At 46.7% G+C, this 21,150-nt stretch overlaps 1 protein-coding gene across 5 annotated transcripts in view; it reads left to right on the top strand.

Moving 5' to 3' along the window:
• Positions 1-21,150, top strand: part of MTSS2 (MTSS I-BAR domain containing 2) — a 54,943-nt gene that overhangs the window by 11,777 nt on the left and 22,016 nt on the right. For all 5 annotated transcript variants that reach the window (XM_060681517.2, XM_087877177.1, XM_034425673.3 and 2 more), the window contains exons 2-6: positions 3,874-3,935; positions 14,547-14,620; positions 17,175-17,259; positions 18,047-18,138; positions 18,335-18,409. In XM_060681517.2, the coding sequence (XP_060537500.1) occupies positions 3,874-3,935; positions 14,547-14,620; positions 17,175-17,259; positions 18,047-18,138; positions 18,335-18,409 (388 nt within the window). The remainder of the gene's footprint in view (positions 1-3,873; positions 3,936-14,546; positions 14,621-17,174; positions 17,260-18,046; positions 18,139-18,334; positions 18,410-21,150) is intronic.

Raw genomic sequence — 21,150 nt, 5'->3', positions numbered from 1 at the left:
CCCTCAGTTGAACTCTTCTCTGTATTCCAGCATCTCCTCAAAGGAGCTCATGGCTCTTTCTTGGCATAACAGCCTGCCAGGAATGCAATGGTTGCAGCATTATTCATTTCTTTATTCAAATAATAGAACGTTTTGGGTAGAGGAGATGGCACGCCTGGTGTCAAGGAAGAAGACTCCTATTGACTGTTAACCCTGGCTCCTGAGTGTTCCCCACTGACACACACACTGGGTGGGGGGAGGGTTCTTCCTGCTGGCAGGGGGATAAGGAGAGGGGCTGAACTGGAACTCCCTGAGTTTAGAGCCCCATCTCTGCTTTGTGTCCACACTTGGAAAGGGTGAGATCCTGTGTTTGCTTTTGGAAATGCTCAGCATTCTTCCCCAGGAACCTTAAAAGAAACTCATGCCTCTGCCTGACTCAGGAGAAAGCGGGTGGGGTGGGGGTGGGGGCTCCCTGGCCTTCAGCACTTCTCCCACTGCCCTGCAGATGAGGGCTGCTAGGAGGAGAAGGCTTTGGAGGCTGGCAGAGCATCTGGGGAGAGATGCAGCCAAAGAGAGGCTGGGCTGCTTTGCTTCTCCATTCAGCCATTTGGGCGAGAGCAGCCCTTGAGATATGACGGATTGTGGGCTGCCGTGCTGTCAATTCAGGCAATTTGGGTCACGCAAACCCCAGTGCAAGAATCCTTATGATACTTGAGCCCAAAGAGCCAGATGACCTGCTGATCCCCACTCAGTGCTTTCAAGCGTTTTAGAGCTGAAAGGAGCACCAGAGCCCAGCTCAGGGAGGCATCCTCACCAGCACTCAGAGGGATCCGGGGATTACCCCTTTTTTCAAAGATCAGGCGAAATCTGCTCTTGGCAGCTCTCCCATGTCTGGCCTGTTGGGACGAGTCTTAGTCTTTGGGGAGGCCTCCTCACAGCCAGGCCAAAGGCAGGCAGGGGCTTTAGGGCTCTGGGCAGGCCATGCTCCTTGCTGTGGGTTCAGGTGCTGCTTCTGCTCCAGTCAGGCAGTTCCACTGGAGCTTTTGCTTGGCAGGTGGGTTTTTCAGGCAGGCTCCCAATAGCTGTCCTTCTTGGTGTGTAGCTTCCTGTTTATTCATGGACTTAATTTAAAGAAAGTAAGTAACAGCTCATAATAATAGTTAATGAGTAGACATGGAAGCCAGTGGATACCAAACACAGATTAACAGAGTTGGAAGGGACCTTGTAGGTCATCTAGTCCAACCCCCTGCCCAAGCAGGAGATCCTACACCATTTCTGACAGATGGCAGTCCAGTCTCTTCTTGAAAGTTTCCAGTTATGAAGCTCCCACAACTTCTAAAGGCAAACTATTTCATTGGTTGATCGCTCCCACTGTCAGAAACTTTCTCCTTATTTCTAGGTTGAATCTCTCCTTGATCAGTTTCCATCCATTATTGGCCTTCAAGTGCTTTGGAAAACAGCTTGACACCCCCCCCTCTCTGTGGCAGCCCCTCAAATATTGGAACACTGCTATAATGGCCCTGGTCCTTCTCTTCACTAGACTAGCCACTAACTGTTCCTGTAACTGTTCTTCATATGTTTTAGTCTCCATAATCATCCTGGTTGCACTTTTTCTAGAGACTCAACATTTTTTATAGTGGTGACCAAAACTGGATGCAATATTCTAGGTGTGGTCTTACTAAGGCTTTAGAGAGTGGTATTAGTACCTCCCTTGACCTTGATTGCATCCCTCTGTTAATGCAATTTAGAATTGCATTTGCTTTTTTGGCTGCCACCATACACTGTTAGCTCATATTTAATTGGTTGTCCACTAAGACTCCAAGATTCCTCTCACAGTTCCTGCTATTAAGCCTGGTTTCTCCCAGTCTATATGTGTACTTTTGGTTTTTCTTGCCTAAGTGTAAGACTTTACTTTCTCTTACATTGAATTTCATTTTGTTAGCTAGGGCCCAGTGTACAAGTCTGTCAAGATCCATCTGGATCTTGAGCCTATCTTCTATGGTGTTGGCTATTCCTGCCAGCGTAGTGTCATCTGCAAATTTGATAAATTCTATTCGCTCATCTAAGTCGTTTATGAAGGTATTGAAGAGTACTGGGCCTAAGATGGAACTTTGTGCTACCCCACTGCTTACTTCCCTCCATGTAGACGGCCGTTTGTAGAAAATCTTGCCCTGCACCAAGCATTACAAATTCAGAAGGCTCTGGGAGGACTGTTTGAGAGCATGCATATTCAGAAGGAGACGCTACTGACCTCAGTTGTAGCACATTATCTTCAAAAGCTTATCTCTCTTATCTCTCTCCTGATGCCTTTTTAAGAGCATTTCATCTGTTACTTCTCCCACGGCTTCTAGTTCCAGGCGTGTGGCTGTAGCAAGGAGCTGAAATCTTGAGGGTCTTTCTATCTCCTGCTCTTCATCCGAAGAGGATAAAGCTCTGGGCTTCATTTTGCCCTTTTTCTTCTTTCTCGGCATTCTTGCAAAAAATAATTAGCGTACCTCAGTAGCTAAAAACTAATTGCCTATGCGCTTATCATCAAAAGTAACAAACAAGGAAAAAGCCATAAATCAACCATCCTCTTGCTACCAGATATCAGGGCGCTGATTAATCCCATTCTGTTTTTGGGATAATCGCACCTGATTAGGAGGGGCGGATCGAGACCTTTCCTTGCAAGTATACTTTAAGAAAACAAAACCCGAAGATATTTTCTAAGAAAACTCATTTATTTGTTATAAAAAAAATAAAACACCTAACTGATCTAATAAGTTACATTTTAAAATAGTTCGTACCGGCTATTTCCCAGCCGGACCTTTCTGGCAAGAGAACAAAGGAAAGTGTGTGAAGTCGAAGAAAGGAATGCGGATACATGTAATATCAGTTACTGATAACAAAAGTTGGCAAGCTACGGAAAGTCTGATAGTCCAGAAATGAGAGCTCAGCTGGTAAATAAAAAAACACAGTGACATGGTAGTTCCCTGGTGCTCCAGGATTTTTGAAAAATGTGGTACAGTGGTTCTGAGATGACATCTGCCAGCTCCTATACTCTGGGATGTAATCTGTTGGGTCCCAGTTGTGTTGACCCGGGGCTGGGCACAAAAGCAACACAGCCTGAGTGAAAGTTTTAACTCCCTTTTATTGCTCCAACTTCCCCCCACCCAAAGTTCCACAGTTCACTGTAAGTCCAAGAGCAATGCTCCAAACACCACCCCCCTCCACTAGTCCAGAGAAGCCGCCAGAGTTCAGGGAATGGTTCCAGGGAGTCTTCATCGCATGAAGGAGTTGATGGGCCTGCAGCAGTGGTGGGTTGCTACCGATTCACCCCGGATTGGTACCGGGTGAACTGGTAGCAGCAGCGGCAGGAGACTCCGCCCAGATGTTTCTGCGCATGTGCAGAAGCGTTGTGCACGAGCGAGCACGCCCATGAGCGAACTGGTAGTGATGGGATTTGAAACCCACTACTGGCCTGCAGCACAACCTGAAGCAGAGCTGTATCACTGGGTTGAAGCCTGTAGAGCCGTAGAGACATATTTGAAAAACAAGGAGACTGTTGAGAGATCAAGTTGAGATTGTGCATTGTCTTGTGAGAGGCCACTGTGTGTCTGGTGAGGGTTGGCAGATTCTTACTTACATGCCGTACCTTACAAACTGATTAGACGACACCTGGCGTGGCCAAAGGTACCAAATGGCATGACCTGTTTGCTCTGAGTAGAGCTGGGGCAGGCCCGGATCTTGGGGGGGGGGCTTCTGACTTGTGGGAAGGAGTTGGCTCCAGCGGGCCTTTCTGGCACCCCAGGGAAAGGAGCAGCCTCCCCCCCCCCACTGCCTTATGGGTCTCTGCTGTTACCCAGGGAAGGGAGAGGCTGGGGGTTCTCAACCTCTTTTTTCCTTGTCTTGCAGAGCTCCTATCCTGTCTGGGAAGATTTCAACTCGAAAGCCACGAAGCTCCACTCCCAGCTGCGGTGAGTTCTCCTGCAGAGCAGCCCAGGGAAGCAGATCGCTCCTTTTTCAAAGAAACGGTTGTGGTCTTTGTGCCTCTGGTGCTTTATTGTGGTGCTTGTGGCTGGTTATTTGGAAGGTTGTTCAGAGAGCTGGGAGACCATTTTTGCAAGCAAACGGTGGTAGGCAGGACCTCTGGATTCTGGATTTCTGCCAAGGGCGACCCGACCAGCTGAGCGTCTCAGGCCCAGTCAGGCTGTCTATGCTTCTGTCCATCTCTGTTAAATGTGCATGGAGGTTTTGGTGTGGGGCTTGTCAAAAAGTCCAAGTAGATTAAGTTTAGCCAGTCACTCGGACAGCCCCCTTGTGGATGTTTCTGGAGAACGGGGGAGAGGGGGAGAGTTAGGCCTTCCTGCTGTTTCGGGCTTTAAAGGCAGCACCTTCAATTGTGCCTGGCCAGCAGCTGGTGGCTGGTGCAGACTTTTCAGGACCAACCACAAGGGATGTTCCCTTTTCCTTGCCAGAGATTTGCAGTTGTGGTTCCCATGGCTGCGTCCAGAAATGTTTGCAGCAGCCTTTCTGCGCTGGATGTGATGATAAATCCCCGTGCAAGTCCTGGATTGTCTGTTGATGGCCTTGCAGTCTCCCCCACCCCCATCCCAGGCTGGGGCCAGGTGGGAAGGGGGGCTGGGCCCACTTTCTTGATGCCTTTTTTGGCTGGAATACTCCACAGTAGCTTTCCTTTCTAAATAGAAATTTGATAAATGTATAAAAGATCAAGGAATTATGGGGATTCTCCCTGCATAGCCAGGGAGGGACAAGCCAGGCATGCGGCTTCTGGAGTAGCCCCAGGCATTAAGCTGCTCTTTAAGTGGAAAGGGGAGAGTCAATGTTTTAATTGAGTTGACCCTCTGTGTCTTCGCTAACACTGCAGAAAGGGAAGGCATAGGGGCTGAGAAGCCCCCTCAAAATGGGCCTCCCTGCAGTTTGGGGACCTCCTCCCTCTTTCTAACCCTTAATCTCTCTCCTTGCATAGGAATCCCCAGCAGGCATCTTTCATCCAGATGAAAAAACATAAGGCACACTCAGAAAATGTGCAGATGGTCGGGATGACGGGGAGACAGAAATTGCTAATCCATCAGGAAACAGCTCGAGACTCTCAAGGATCTTGATAGATTTGAACTAAGGTCATAGCTAAGAATAGGTTGTTGTTTTAATAGTGAGGAGTGAAGGATCACCACAGGTAGGAAAAGTCAGCTTCACAGGTGTCAGATAGCTGGCTGAGGCAGAGACAAGGCGCCACTGATTCTGCCACTGCTCAGTAGGGCTGGTGCAGCCAGGCTTCCTCAAAGGAGGGAGGGCCAGGGAAGGGCAGCTGTTCCACTCTGCGCTGGGTAGATGCCCTGTGATCCCCCCACCCCAAGGCAGAAAGGGCACCCAGGGATCCGAGGTGGGGCAAGATCCCCAGACAGCACTGAAGTGCCTGAGGAGAAGAAGGCGGGGATTTATTCTGCAAGGCTTCTGAGGGCTGGATGGGGGCCCAACTTAAAGGAAGGAGGAATTTTCTGACAATGACAATTATAAAACAGTGGAACAGCTGCCTCCTTAGTTGCGGGTGCTCCATTGCTGGGGGTTTTCAAGCCAAGACTGGACCCCTGTCTGTCCTCCAAAGACCTCCAAAGTCCCTTCCAACCCAGGTCTGTCATCTTATAATTATAGGACAAGCATGGTGGCCCAACTGCCTTGTGATCCCAATGAGTTGAGGGGAACAGCTCTTCTGACCCTCCAGCCTCAATCTGGTCAACTTGTTTTGCTAATCCATTACCCTGGAGTCTGTGGGTCTCTTTAAGGAGGTGTTGGGTGACTGCTGTTGTGTGGATGGGTTGCTGTTGTTGCCATGTTGAGGCAATGAAATTGCACACCACCACTCGGAGGGAGGGTCCTTAGCTCAGAGGGAGCTCAAGGGAGAAAGGAGGGAGGGAAAGGTTGCTATAATGCTGGAAAAATCAAATGGAGAACATAAAACACTGGATGGAGGAAGGAAGGAGGAAGGGGAAAAGAATGGAAATGTGTGGGACATACTTGCTACTGAAAGATGCCACTCACAGAGAAGAAGCTGGACCACATAACAGATGGGAGTGCCAGTGGCTGGCTTCCTTAAAATGAGAGAATGAGAACATGGAAAGTGGACATCTACTCTAAGAGGTGCAGAAAAGGTTGTGTCTTGGGTGGATTGTAGTGGTGGTGTCCTATCAGAAGGAAAAGTAAAAGAGGAGACATCAAAGTGGTAGTGTCTGTTGTTACTCTGCGGGGACGGGGCCACCAAGATGTGCAACAAAGTGCCTCCTCTAATGTGTCTTGTTCTGTGCAGTGGTGGAGAGAGCACAGATGGTGAACTTGATGGAGATCCCTTGCCAGGTAAAAGGGCTGAATCATTTTTACAGTCCAGAAGTCCATACGATCATATTCGGAAGCTCCTCCCTCATTCACTGAACCATGAGGAGGAACACAGTCAAGTTTGCAGGATTCTGTCCTTCTGTGCCATCAAAATAAAAGCTACCTGTTGAGTTGATTTTCCAATCTGTTCTGCTTAGCGGCCTGCCCTGGGGAGGAGAATCCAAGGGTGGAGACATTTTTGATCTGGTGGGCATGGCAGCAGCTAAGGTGCCCTCTGTGCTCGGATGAGTGGAGGGCTTGGTTGTTCTGAGCTGAGCTTTCAAAAAATTTCCAAGATGAGATCCTTCTCATCTTTCCTATTACCTTCTCCTATTGGTGTCTTCTCATTTATCGCTCTGTTGTTGTAACTTATGATTTATAATAGTTGTTTGTATGTACAATGAGAGCTTATGCACCGGAGACAAATTCCTTGTGTGTCCAATCACACTTAGCCAATAATGAATATTCTCTGACTGCATTTGTAAGAATTGCAATCCCAGAGAAATGGGGGGCTCGTTTCCAGCCCTTGCCTGCCAAAAGAGGCTCAGGCTCTTCTTGCACTCTGCATCCAGGTGGGAACTGCTTTGGAGGATGTGGGACCTACTGGCTGACAGGGTTAAATTCAGCTGTTGCCCAGAAACAACACTTCTTGTTTTGTGGGAAAAGCCTAATGGGCTCATGTGTTTTTAATGCATTTGTTATTGACTGTAGAGCTCACCTTTCCTTTGAACGCTCAGCACAATGGGCATCGGGGTCAAACAGCCCCCCCCATAGTCTGTTCGCAGGACTGTCCCTCTCAGGTAGACAGACCAGGAGACAATAGAAAAGAAAGAGGTCCCCAGACACCCCCAGGTCCTGCTTGCCTCTTTTCTAGGTGCTTCTGTTCAGCCCCCTTGACTCAAAGAGAAAGGGGACAAATGCTATCCTGGGTGGATCCATTGGGGCTGATAATTGCCAAAAATCATCCAGCTGGGCTTTGGAGGACCAAAGAGAAACATGTGCCCCCCTCCCATGCCAACTTCCATACACCAGAGGCTGCATTAGGATTTACTGCTTTAAGATCTGGGGATTTGCTGGAGGTCAGTAAAATGAAGACCCAGATTGTTGGGGGCAAGAGGCTGAAATATGCAAATCGTTCAGAGAATGCTGTAAAGCAGCAGTCCAGAACCTTTATGGCTTGGCGGCCTGGGGGGGGGGGAGAGGAGCTGGCCATGCAAACAGCGGGCCGGTGTGTACGTGCATGCATGCACCGGCCAGCTGCTTACCCAGTCCACTTCTGAACCCATGAAATTCATGGCCCAGTAGTGGGACCCAGCCCAGAGGTTGGGGACCCTTGCTGTAAAGCACTATAGGGATTATACAGATTTAATTCTTTAAATCCATATAATTATTTCTTTACTCATGTTTTAATCCTTGGGCCAGAAGTATCAGGAGGTTTAGGTGTTCTGCTCTATAACTTTAACAAATTCCCTCATGCTCTGGAAAGTGGAGCAGGCAAACTCTGTGGTGTCCTTTGAGCAGGCTCTGCTTTTGAGGCTCTGGCTTCATCTTTCCCCCTCAAATGCAGTGGTGAATTGCTACCAGTTCACCCCGGATCGGACGAACCAGTAGCGGCAGTGGCAGGAGGCTCTGCCTGGATGCTTCTGCACATGCACAGAAGCGTCAAGTGCGCAAGCGTGTGTGCACCCACGAGCGAACCGGTAGTGACAGGTTTTGAAACCCGCCCCTGCTTCCGAAGCCCAGCTGGCCCATCTCCCCACTTTTTCTTTGGCATCCCTCCCTGCATATTAGGCCACCCTTTCTCCACCTGGAAGCCCCCTTAAATTTGTATGGTTTGGTTAATATTTGTAACTTAGGGTTGAAATGAGAGCTCCTTGGTGCTCTCTGAGCTTGGTGGTTTTCTTGCAGACATTTCTTCAGTTGAGTCACAGGGGTCTTGTAGCCTAACCTGAGTCCCTACATTGTGGTGGGGGAGAAATGAAGGAGGGCAGGCCATAGGGGGGCTGGCGCTTCCTCAGGAAAGGGGAAATCCGTCAACAAAACTCGACCAGGGTAAAGCAATTGATGCAATTTATATATACTTCTGTAAAGCCTTTGATTCAATGGTACACAACAAACTACTTCTAAAACTAAAATCTTATGGCATTTCCTCTGCATAAGTGGATAGCTGCGTTCCTATCAAACAGGCAACAGGTAGACTTCCGGTTTGCTGTTTGTTGCTGCCAGACATTCCTTTGGGATCGTCAGCTTCCACCGCCTGTCAGAGCCGCCTTCACAACGGAATGGCGGCTCGAAAAAACTCCGTTTCCATGAGGAAATGGAGATAGAGCCGGCAGGGGTGGGTAGAACTCTCTGCGGAGTCCCAAAAGTTTTTCCTTTACTTTTGGGACGGAGCGGATGAGATGCCCCGTATCCCCAGCCGCTGCTCCGGGCTTTGGGAGACCTCTGCTGATGCAGAGCCAGGCGTCAAAAGCAAGCCTGCAAATTTAACAGATTACTCAAAGAAATGTGAGCTGGACCTGTAATACTGAACCGCAAGTATTTTACTGATTTTTTTAAAAAAAATTACTTAAGAGAGAGGAGGAAAAGAAAGAGGAAAAAAAGCCTTTTAAAATGGCGTCGGCTGGAGGAGAGGCTGAAAGGGAAAGTCCTTCCGTTTTCTATTACTACAATGTAGCGGAATAAATACCACTGGCTACATTTGTAGACAAAACTTCGCTCCTGTGTCTTTTTCTCTTTTTTTTTCCCTTGGAGATCTGATATTGTTGTTGACTGGAAAGAAGTCTTTCTTGCTTTTTTTTAACAAAGCCTGCCTGGGCGGAAACATGGCACTGAGACTCATAAAGTCAGATAAACAAGAAGGGGGGGAGGATTCCCCCACTAATAATTTAAAGGAACAAGTCTTAACTCTTCAGTCTCAGAAACCTGATTTTAATATAACAGAATTTTTTATAGAGGAGATTGAAAGAAGGGAGGAGATTGTGAATCAGCAACTTGAAAAATTTAAGCAGGAAATTAAAGAAATTAAAGAATTGGTGAAATCTAAGTTTGATTCTTTGGACAAAAAATTCTCAAAAGTGGTTAATGGTTTTACAGAATTTATGATACAGTTGGACACAAATACTAATGTACTAGAGTCTAAAATGGAAGAAATTCAAGATAAATTGGACAATAGAATTCAAAAAATTGAAAATGATTTGATAAACACTCAGGATAATAGCTTAGAAGAAAAACCTAAAATGGATGCTGATCAAAAGTATGGTAATGCAGAAAATCTGCAACAGAAGATTGAAAAAGAGATTTTAATGGTACAATATAATTTCACAGAATATGCGATAAGATTAAGAGGTTTGCAGGAAAATAATAGAGATGATTTAAGGAAAATATCTTCTGAATTTCTAGCTGGGATTCTAAAGGTTCAACCTGACGAAGTGTTTTGTAGGATTGACAGAGTTTATCGAATCAACTCCTGGATTGCCAAGCAAAGGCAATTGCCTAGAGACGTGGTGATTTATTTTACAGATAAGGAAATTAGGAATAATATCGTGCAAAATTCCTTCAATTCTAATTTGCAATTGTATGGAAGAAAGATTTGGATTTTCAAGGAACTCCCACCTAAGATATTGATGGAAAGGAAGAAATTTGGTTTTCTGGTGAATGAGTTAAAAAAGAGAAATATTTCATTCAGGTGGGACGCCCCAGTTGGTATTATATTTAGATACCAAGGAGAAAGATATCAGCTAAATACTGTTGAAAGAGCTGAAGAATTTTATCAAAATAGGTTGAAAATGAACTTAACATCTGCAGGTATAATACAGGATAAGCAGAAGGAGCCGGAAATAAAGGTAAAATATTGAATTATAGAGACTGTACCAGATGAATTGCCTTTGGATTTATTGGATACCCCAGCTGGACTATCTACAAATTTGAGAGAAGTGGCATCTAATTTTAATTTGATGACTTATCAAGGCAAGGATAAGCATGGAAACCTACTAGGGGATATACAAGGGATAAAAAAGAAACATGAGATACAAAAACAAAACCAACAAGACCAATCTACAAAGCAGAATAAAAACCGACCAGATGATACACAATTTGTAGAAAGGAAACCAGGATGGAAACCAAACCCACAAAAAGAAAAGAAAAAGAGAAATAGGTGGCATAAAAATAGAAATTTTTAAATTAGGCAACAGTGAAGCCAGTGACTTTAAAATATGAATGATTATGTGTAAACACAGAAGAGGCGACGTATTGGTTAATATCATCCTGAGGATTGTGGCAGATCTCTGCATGGCCGTAATTTGGGGACGTGAAACGAGCCTTAAACTGATGGATTTGAATTATCCATTTTGGAATTTCTCTTTGTGTTGATAAACATATTATATTATCTTGAATCACAAGGCAAGAGAATGATGCTGGGGCATGCAGAAGATCGGGTTGTTACCCACTACGATGATGGGAATTAATAATCCTGATGAAACCCACAATTATTACTATATGGAATATAATTATAATGTCACTCGGGTGGTTGTTTTTACTTTTATACATATAAGAAGATATTTACTACTGATGGGGGCAGATATGATTGAAGATCCTGAATAAACTGTTGCACCAGCAAGCTATGTTACCCGATTATGGATGTTGGTTCTACCAATCCAGTGGAAAGACCTCAAAGAAGATACTATATGGATTATAAATTTAAAGTCATTGTCTTTTCTTTTTTTTTTATTTAGATATAATGGAAAATATAGACATATATTTTTAAGTAGTGTGGGCAGTGAATTAAAGATATTAAGAAATGTTGTGTATGGTAATTTTGTATGATAGTGGGTGAATAAGCTAGTTAGTAGATTGATTAGTCTAAGAAAAGGGATTTTTAAGTGATATATTTAGGGGAGTGGAGGAAATGGATAGAGTGGAATAAATGTTAAACTAGATTTTATGGGGAAGGCCGCTTTGAAATGTTATAGTAACATATATAGAAGATTAAATGTTAAAGTAGGACTTATCGTATAGTTTTAAAGTGGAGAAGTTATTCTATAATGTTATAGTATAATGTCTTTTTTTTTCTCCTTTCTTTTCTCTTTTCTGAAATGTATGGATAAAGGGGGATGTTATAATATTAATAATATTTTTAGTAAGTAAAGGTCAATATCTAGAGGAGGGAGTAAGTAATCTGTTATGAATTAGGTTTTTTTTTTTTGTTATGAAGAAGTCACAGGGGGGGATGGGTGGGGAGGGGGGTTAGGGAGGGGGAGGGAGAGGGGGGAAAAAAGGGTGAAAAATTTGTATTTGAAAACTTTTTCAATAAAAAAAAAAACAGGCAACAGGTAGTCAAAATAGGGAACGCCTTATCAAACCCTGCACCTGTTAACAGCGGTGTCCCCCAAGGCAATGTTTTAGGACCCACACTAAATAAATAAATAAATGATCTTTGCGATCATATTATAAGCAACTGCATTGTCTTTGCTGATGATATAAAACTATTCAATACCACCAACAATGCTGCTACCCTACAAAAAGATCTTGACTTGAATGGTCAAACTGTTGGCAACTCCAAATCTCAACCAACAAATGCTCTGTCTTACACATTGGCAAAAAAAAAAAAATCAGAACACAAAATACAAGCTGGGTGGATACGACCTCATAGACGACCCTCACTCTGTCAAGGAACTTGGAGTACTCATTTCAAAGATCTAGTGTAAGTGCCAGAGCTCACTAACAGCATTACCAAAAAAGCATTAAGAGTTGTTAACCTAATCTTGCGTAGCTTCTTCTCTGATACTATTGAACTGCAAACTAAGGCATACAATTCTTGAATACAGCTCATCTATCTGGAACCTGCACTGCATATCAGACATTAATACAATCAAACGAGTACAGAGATATTTCACAAGAAGTCCTCCACTTCTCTGCTCACAACAGAATACCTTATGCCACCAGACTTGAAATTTTGTGCTTAGACAACTTAGAACTTTGTCGTCTTTGGTCCAACCTAAACATAGTACATAAAATTATCTGCTACAAGGTCCTACCTGTCAATGAATACTTCAGCTTCAACCGCAACAACACACAAGCACACAATCGATACAAACTCAAGGTAAACCACTCCAAACTTGATTGCAGAAAATACAACTTCAGCAACAGAGTGGTCAATGCCTGGAATGCACTACCTGACTCTGTGGTTTCTTCCCCAAACCCCCAAAACTTTAACCTAAGACTGTCTACTGTTGACCTCACCCCATTCCTAAGAGGTCTGTAAGGGACGTGCATAAGATCACCAGCGTGCCTACCATTCCCGTCGTAATGTTCCCTTTTATTCGTATCCATTTAATGTATTCATAATCATGTTTATACTTATATCTGTTCTCTAATACTTGCTTGACAAAATAAATAAATTAATTAAATTAAATTAAAAGAATAAAAGAATAAAAGAAACAAGCCCTGAGCTAGAAAGTGGCCAGAGGAGAAGCAGCGCCTGTAAGTGGCTTCAGGTTGGTGAGACTAGTTATTCACTCTTCAATCTGGTTTGGCCTGGCCTGGCCTGGAGCTAAAATTACTACTGAGCTATTTTTTAATACCTTCAAGCATGATAACTGTTATTTTATTTCCGTTTAGCAAGTAAATTTAACAAACAAACAATATCTTAAAAATTAACCTCTGCATTTTTTTGAGGAGGTTCAGATCTTTTCTCTGAAGTGTTAGTAGTCGCTGCTTTTGGCAGATTATCATTTTAGTCCAAGCCAAGGTTATTGCATAATGGAATGCCACAAGGTTGCCTTCCACACTGCATCTGCTAATGGGTTTGGCTGTCAGGAGGAAAAGAAGAAATTTACCAGAAGAACTGTACATTTTGAGGGAATGCATATCTTGTGTAGTATAGAGGGTGATGATACAAGGGATGCATCCTAAAAGCCGTTTGGTGAGTCCTTTTTCACAGAGCCTGTTGTAGCGAAGAATATAAAGTAGCTAGTTTCCAGGAAACAGAAAAGTGAACAAAGAGCTGGCTGGAGTTTGGACTGCAGTTTGGCAGAGAATTTTAAGGAGGAACTTGTAACAAACTTCCCCTCACAGTCAACAATGTGCATTTGGCTACCTTTACGTCTAAGAAAGGAACAAGAAGAAACAGGAGAGTGTCTGCTAAGGCTGTGCATAGCTTTCAAAAAAGATACTTTGTGAAGTACCTTAGTGTGAAAAAGAAGCACCTCTCCTCAAAGCATTAAAGCAGCTGCATCCTTTGGGGTGATTGGTTCCTCCAAACGCTGCCTCCACGTTTATGTCCCTGCACAGCGAAGAAAAGAAGCGAATGGAAAGAGTGCGTGCTAGATAGATGCCTCTGCTTGTGAAATGCCTGCCAGGAGTCGATCTCTCTTTCAGATACAGAAAGATACAGAAAGCGTATTGAAGATGGGGAAGGAAGTGGAGGAGAACGTAGGTGTGGTTCATAATTCCATGTTTTCATGCACCCATCTAAACACCCTGGATATGATTGGCTGAGGGGTCCTTAGTGTGCAGATGATGCCCGTCTCTGCTCCAGCTCAGCGCAATTCGATGATTTGGACTGGAAGATCTCAATAGCTGGAGTCGCCTCGTCTTGCCCCTCCCCTGCCACCCTAGAGAAAGGGGAGGAGCCCTGAGAAGATCTTCACCCGTTTGCGATAAGCCCTGTCTTCCTGTTTCACGTGACCCGATTGTATGTTGCCTTGGTTTGTGCCATGCTGAAGTTCTCCACACTTTTGATGTAAGGAGCCTTTCCAGGCCAGCAGGCACATTTTATTTTCTTTCCTAGGGAAAGTCTGGCTGAAGGCAGTTTGGTGGGTGTTTGGGTTGGCGAGAGGAATGAGCCCACCCAGGAAATCAACTCAGCAAGTCATCTAAATCTAACTTCATTGAGATTGGCTATAATAAAAGAATTTCACAAGTCTTGTTTTGCGGTGCTCTCTTTTCCGTCTTCTACCCCAGACAATTAGGGAAGGGTCTGCCTGAGCCCCTTCTGAAGATTATTTCCCTGCTCTGGACTTCAGGAAGCTTCAGCCTCCTTTTGCCCAGGAAAAGTGTTAGGGTTAGGGTTTGTCTCTCTCTGCCAAGGTTGCCTTCCTCATGCCCTGCAGCTTTCCCCGGCCTGAGGCTCCCGTGTCTTGTCACTCCATTCTCCCGCAAAGGCTCCCCTCTCGATCTGAGTCCCTCTTTCTTCCTAGGACCACCATATTGGCTGCAGTGGCTTTCCTGGAGGCCTTCCAGAGAGTGGCAGACATGGCCACCAACACCAGAGGTAAGGAGATATGGGGAGCTTTGGGGAGGCAAAATGGTGTACCCCCTGGGAAGCCCCTTCCAGGGCTTGGAGGGGGGTTTCGTTGATCCAACCCCAGCTGGGCCCAGTTCTGGGAATCCCTCTCCTTCTGGCACCACTCTGTGAATTTGGACCTGGCCCAGGAAGATCATCTTCCCAAGAGGGAGCAAGCAGCTGCCTCCCTTTTAATTGGGGCTCTTACCTGAGGCCACCCAAGGCCCCTCCAGCTCACAGACTGGCACGATCCATGTTTGGTCCATCCATTGTGTGGCTGGGGTTCCCAGTGTGAGAAGCACCCACATTTCTGTTTTTATTTTTGGTCTGGTGCTTTGGTTCCTGGAGAAGCTTCAGCCTGAAAAATGGAAATTTCAGGGCTCTTTTTCCCTGTTTGAGTCCCCAGAATGGAGAGAAGTGGCATGCCTAGAAAGGGTTGATTGCTGGTGAATTTCAGTCTGGATTGCAGATTGTCTGGGGATGAGGAACTGGAGACTCTCTGGGTTCTGCTGCTGCTGCAGAGAATGGATTTCTGCTGCAGGATTTGTCCTTCCCTCCCCATGCACCAATGAAGATATTGTGTGTGTAAAACAGGATGCTCTGAACAGGTTGTATGGGTGTGCATTCATCTGATCTCAGCCAGAAAGGAGGTTGAAGACAGGGATCTTTTAAAAAAGGCCAAGGAGTCATCAAGAGGAAGATCCATAGAGGGAGCAGGGTGGGGTTACTTTCTCGTATATCCCTCCATATGTTGTCTTTAACACTCCTGCTCCCCAGTTTTTAAAATCACAATTACAGCCAAACCAGTGCATGGTATGTTTGAATCACCACCCTGGTTTTGGTGGGCTTCCCTGCCAGGGGATCTAGGAGAGGGGCTGGGAGGGTTGTAGCCCTTTGGAAGAGAGGGCAGAAGGGCAAGGGAGCTGGAGACAAAAAGTAACCCCCACGAAGAGCCCGGCTGCACTTCTGGATAGAGGGGGACTTTGACATCACCAGTCAGAGAGATGTCAAAACCTCCATTCAGGGTAGGTGGGCATCGTTGTGTTTCTTTCATCTTTAACTCCAGGAGACCCTTCAGAAATCAGGGAGGGAGCTGGTCTCAGGGTGATGGTTACGTTGGGTCACCTGAGGGAAGGTGGGTGCTTGTGGGAAGTGTCTCTGGGGGGGGAGGGGAGGGAAGGCCCAGAGAAGCCCCTCCCAGATGCCTGTATGGCTCTGGGAAATCCTCCAGAGCCTGGAGATAGAGAGAAGATGCCTGCAGAGCAGAGGCTTGACCTCTCCCACATTCTCCGGCCGCTTTTGGCCAACTCTGTTTCTCCCTCAGTGTGACCCCCCAACCCTCCAGCTCCTAGGGGTCTGGGCAGGTGAGGAAATTCTAAGTGTGTGAAGTTTCCTATGGAGGAATTCATAAAATCTGAGGCCGTTGACTGTGCAGATTGTCTATTCCAGTCCCATAACCAGAGGAGGTCCCCATAGGGCCTCAAAGGCTTCCACTGAAGCTCTGCTGGCTGAAGGACAGGTTGCCTCCGTGAGGTGAAGCAAATTAGGACCTCGGTGAGTTTCTTTAAGCAGATTTATTGAAAGGGAATAGAAGAAGGTTGACAAAAAGTATTGGCAATTGGGGTCTTCAATTTTAGAGTCAGATTTACCTCAAGAGTCTTTTTCCATTTTTTCCTAGCTGATTCTCTTTGAACAAATAACTCAGAAATGCACAGTGTCCAGGGTTTTCCAGCCACTTCTGATTCTCAGGCTCTGAACAGACCATCCGCTCCCAAGCAGTCTGCCCCACAGACCATGCCCCACCTATACCAAAGTGATAGGGGTTGTCAGCCCTTCTTCCTCTCTTCTGTCTCTTTTCTTTCGTTACGTAAACTCTTTGCGTGTTCATTCATTCAGTTTTGTAGCTGGGATCCCAGAGAGGCTCGAGGTGGTGGTGATGTGAGCATGTGCTCTGAGCAGTGATGGAGCCCAATGTTTTGCAGAGTGGCTGGGACTCTGCTGGGCTTTGCGACAGCCCGGAGAGAGGTCTCCACCAGGAACATCTAAGCCAGGGAAGGGGGGCTTCCTCCCATTTCGTTCTTCCTGGCCCTTGAGCCTCCTTGTGGCATGACTGCTGTTGTCACAAGGAGAGGACTTCCAGCTGGCTATTTTCCCTGGGGGGGAGGGGGGAACAGGGGGGGTGTTAATAGCATTGACCAGATAAGGTTGGTGAAATCCTGGGTGGTGGAATTGATCAGAGAACAGAAAATCCTTGAAGGTAAGATGGCGGCTGCTCCGTTGTGCCACTGCCAGAGAACATCGTGACTCTGAACTGATGGGCGGCCTTGGGGGCTCTGGGAGATGCCACCAAGGTTTCCAGCCTGCCGCTTGTGGAGGCCTTTGGACCATGCCTTCCAGGAGGCCCTGGGTGGGCTGACCTAGTGACGATGGCTTTGCAGGTCCATCTCTTGTCTCTTCAGTTTTTCCCCAATGGGGCTGCAGGAAAGATCTTTTGCTCCGGGCCTTTGCCAGTTAATCACTAAGGAATCCCTTTTCTCTCTAGGAGCCACAAGGGATATCGGATCAGCACTGACCCGGATGTGCATGCGCCACCGCAGCATCGAGACCAAGCTGAGGCACTTCACCAAGTAAGTGTTCTCTTGTGCTGCTCAGTTGCAATTCCAGGCCCAGAGACAGAAAGGGGAGCAGTGGACTTGCAAGGGGGGGGACTGAAGGAGGGCCTTCTGTAGCAGGCGGCCCCTTTCTGGGCCAGTCTTGCTCCCTCTCCTCTGTGGCCAATTCCCCCGGGCCAGGGGGACTCTTCTCATACTCTAGGCGGGTCTAAAATGTGTAATCCCCCTCCATCCCCCCTTTCCCTATTGATGGGAGTCCTGGCCATTTTTCTGACATGCAGAGTAGAGGTGCTCACAAAACCTGCAACCTGGGGAGTTGGGGAGATCCACTGGACCGCTCAGTAGCCCAACTGGCACGTCAGCAGGCAATGAGTGCCCGTCCTCTGCTGGCATCAGGATCAGAAACGCAGAGCGTGCTGGTTCTAGAAAGCTTTTGCTGGGCCCATTCTGAACCCTTCCCTTTAGCCCTGCATCCAGAAGGGCTTGATGGCCAGTGGAAGGGGATGAGGAATGTGGAGGGTCTGCTTGGTTCCAGAAGGTGTCACTTGGCAAGGCAGCATTTTTCCTTTCCCTCTCCCTCCCTCCCTCCCTCCCTCCCTCCCTCTCTCTCACACACACACACACACAGGCCCACTTTGTGTAGGGCAAAAAAAGAGAAAGGTGACTTTCGGTAGCTGGAGGCTTCCTTATCCTTCTCCCCCTCCTGGGACTGCTTCAAGAGAAGGGGTAGCTGCTCCGCTGCTCTTCTCGGCCCTGGCCAGGGGAAGCTGCCTCTCACTTCCTCCTTTCTCTGTGGCTGCAGTGCCCTCATGGAAAGCCTGATCAACCCCCTGCAGGAGAGGATAGAGGACTGGAAGAAGACTGCCAACCAGCTCGACAAGGACCATGCAAAAGGTAGAGCTGCCAGGGGCTCGGGCCATGCAGGGGCTCCCATTCCCAGTTATCTGCAATGACTGGGAATGGGGGAAAGTTGTGGCCCTCGGTGCTTGCCTTCTGCTCCTGGGAAAGTCTGTGGCTGTGGTGTTGGCCACAGAGGGGAGAGGGCAGCCGAGGCAGGAGCTTCATGGTGGCCTCTTTCCTGCCTCTTCAGAGTACAAACGAGCCCGCCATGAGATAAAGAAGAAGTCTTCTGACACACTGAAACTTCAGAAGAAAGCCCGCAAAGGTGAGGATCTGAGGATGTGGAAGGAACATTGGGTGACATTGAGGAAGTGAAGAGAAGCCATTTGGCATCTCCATAGAAGAGGTGATGTGCAGAGACAGCAGCCAGGCTAGTCGAGCTGGACCTACACCCCGCAGGACAGGAAAAGTGCAGCATTAATTGGAACTTGCATCCTTGAGAGATTTCAGCTGCTGTTGGTTGAAAGCTAGAAGGCCTGGGTGGCAGCTGACATCTAGGATGTCAGAAAGATGGTTGACAATAACACCTAGAAGCCACCTTCCCTCTTCCCAGTGTTTATCATTGGCCTTCCTGGCCATGGCACTCTGGAAGGAGCACAGGATTGGAAGCTATCGAGACCCAGCTGGCAGGAGGGCTACAAGCCAAAGGAGAGGGAGCGGCATCTGAGCACCTGTCCGTTGGCTTCCTCTGGATTGGGGTGGAAAGGAGCAGATGTTTCCAGAAGGTTCTGCATCTGGTACTTTCTGGGGAGGGGGGAGGAGGAGGAGGAGCCTTCCTTTGAAGATTATCTGGGACCTGAAATGTGCTCAGGGTGGCGCTTTGGGGCATTCTCCGATTTTGCTCTGCGCTCCTGCAAGGCCCTCGCGCCGGTCCTCTGCTCAGGGGAATCTCATGTTCCATCCAGATGTGATCGAAAAGCTAAGCACTGAGAGGGACAGGTTGCAGTAATGTGGGTGCCTTCCTGGGGGAAAGCATTTATTTTGTAAGAGGCAAAGGGGTTTGGGCAAGGGGATGGGGATCTGTGTACCTGCCTTCTTTCACACATTCTTGTCTTTCTCCTCTTTTTTTCTTTCCCACATTCCTCTGTAGAGCTACTTGGTAAGTCAAATGTTGCCAACCCAGCTTCCTCCCTTCCTCCTCCTTTGCTTTGTGATCTCTTCCTTCGCCATCCCACCCAGCTGGGCCTGAAATGAAAGAAAACCTCAAATGAGGGGCCATCATAGCTGGATCCCTTGAGGTTCCCAGGGATCTGACTCTAGTTCCACCTTGGTTCTCCTTCAAAGAGAAGCCCTCGCCTTCCCCTCGCCCTGGGGATTACCACAACTCTTCCAGGAAGGGACCATTATTTAGCTGAGATCTTATATTGTAGTTGGCCACGTGAAGAAAGCAGAGATGCTTCAAGAGCCCCATTTGTATAAATTGCTTTTTTTCTTCCCTCTTGGCAAATCCAGTGAATACACTCACTTCATTGACCTAAATGCAGCATTATAGGACCCTATAGATCAAAGGGACCATCATGCCAGACACAAAAAATCCAGACTTCCTGCTGGGTCTCTAGTCTGAAGAAGAACCCGCCAGTTCTCTGAGTCATTATTGGTTCCACAATCCAACTTGTCTTTATTGGGAATTTTTAAACCTTTATTTACTTTTACATATGCAGATTAAAACATTTCTTATTTATTTAGTTTATTTATTTAGTTTGTCAAACATGTACAAGATAACAAGTATAAGTATAAACATGGACATGAGCACATGAAATAAATGGGGACAGTAGGACAGGGATGGTAGGCATGCTGGTGCACTTATAATTCATCACAACTCAAGGCCACTTACGTGGTGAACTTTAACTTAAATCTGCCTCCTTCTTACTCGAACCTGTTATTCTGGGTCTTGCCCTCTTGATACGAGATAGAACCAGTCTTGAATTTGTGTGACATCCTTTCAGGACATTGTCTCCACTCAGCCTCCTCCTCTCAAGATCTCTTCATAGGATCTGGCTTCTTATTTGATGGACACCCTCCTTGCCCTTCTCTGTATTCCCTCCAATTTTACTAAATCCTTCTTGAAGTGTGGTGCCCAGAACTGGATTTGCTGCAGAAAGTGGATATAACCAAAGCTGGATGAAATGGATCCCTGACTTCTGGTTTGGAAGATACACTCCCGTTGCTGCAGCTGAAGGTTGCAGACTGAAATGAGTCATCTTTTGAGATGCCAAATATTTCCAATACTCCTGCCCTGCATTGTCATTGTGAAGGTTTTGCTTTGCTTTGGCTTTTTTGTGCTCGAATCAGTTGATGCCGATCTCTCCTGGTGGCCAACTGACAAGTCCCAGCAGTTTTCTTAGCAAGGCTTCTCAGAAGTGGTTTGCCATTGTCTCCTTCCTGAGCCCGAGAGGGAGGGGCCGACCCAAGATTAGCCTGCTGGCTTTGGACCCAAGGTGGGATTAGAACTCACTGTTTCCTGGTTTCTAGCCTCATGCCCCCACCACTAGACCAAACTGTCTGTCTTTGGGAGGGACACATCTGCACATACTTAGGAGAAATTGCACGGAAGTAGATCAGCCAAACCTACTACTTGGGTGCCCTAACACAGGTTTAGCGCAGGTGGTACTTGGCCAATTCAGGGGCTACAAGTTGTCACACTCATTTGCTTCGCCTTTTACCCTGGGTGGTGGGTGGCTTGGAGTCGGGAAATACAGGATTCTGTCCCACTTGGAGGTGTCCAACCGTCAGGGCTGCCTTTGTTCCTAGGAAAGAAAACCCTTGACTCCATAGAGTCAGAGAAAAGGTACTTTTACTAAGAAGAAACTGAATATAGCAAAAGTCAGGCAAGGTCTGAAGCAAACAGGCACGAAAAAAATAAATTGAAACTAACCCCAGATCCCACCACCCCAGTAGTCAGGCAGACAGAGTCCAATCATTGGCCAGGAAGTTGTTTTGGGAAAGTCTCAAGTCCAGGTGCTCTGCGCTGCCATCATGCATGCCGTTTCCAAGACGGTTGGCCTT

Source organism: Pantherophis guttatus, chromosome 11 (assembly GCF_059756535.1).
Source record: "Pantherophis guttatus breed Tessera chromosome 11, ASM5975653v1, whole genome shotgun sequence".
NCBI classification, from domain to species: Eukaryota; Metazoa; Chordata; class Lepidosauria; order Squamata; family Colubridae; genus Pantherophis; species Pantherophis guttatus.
Note: the sequence above shows the minus strand (reverse complement) of the source record. Positions and strands in the feature narration are given on the sequence as shown.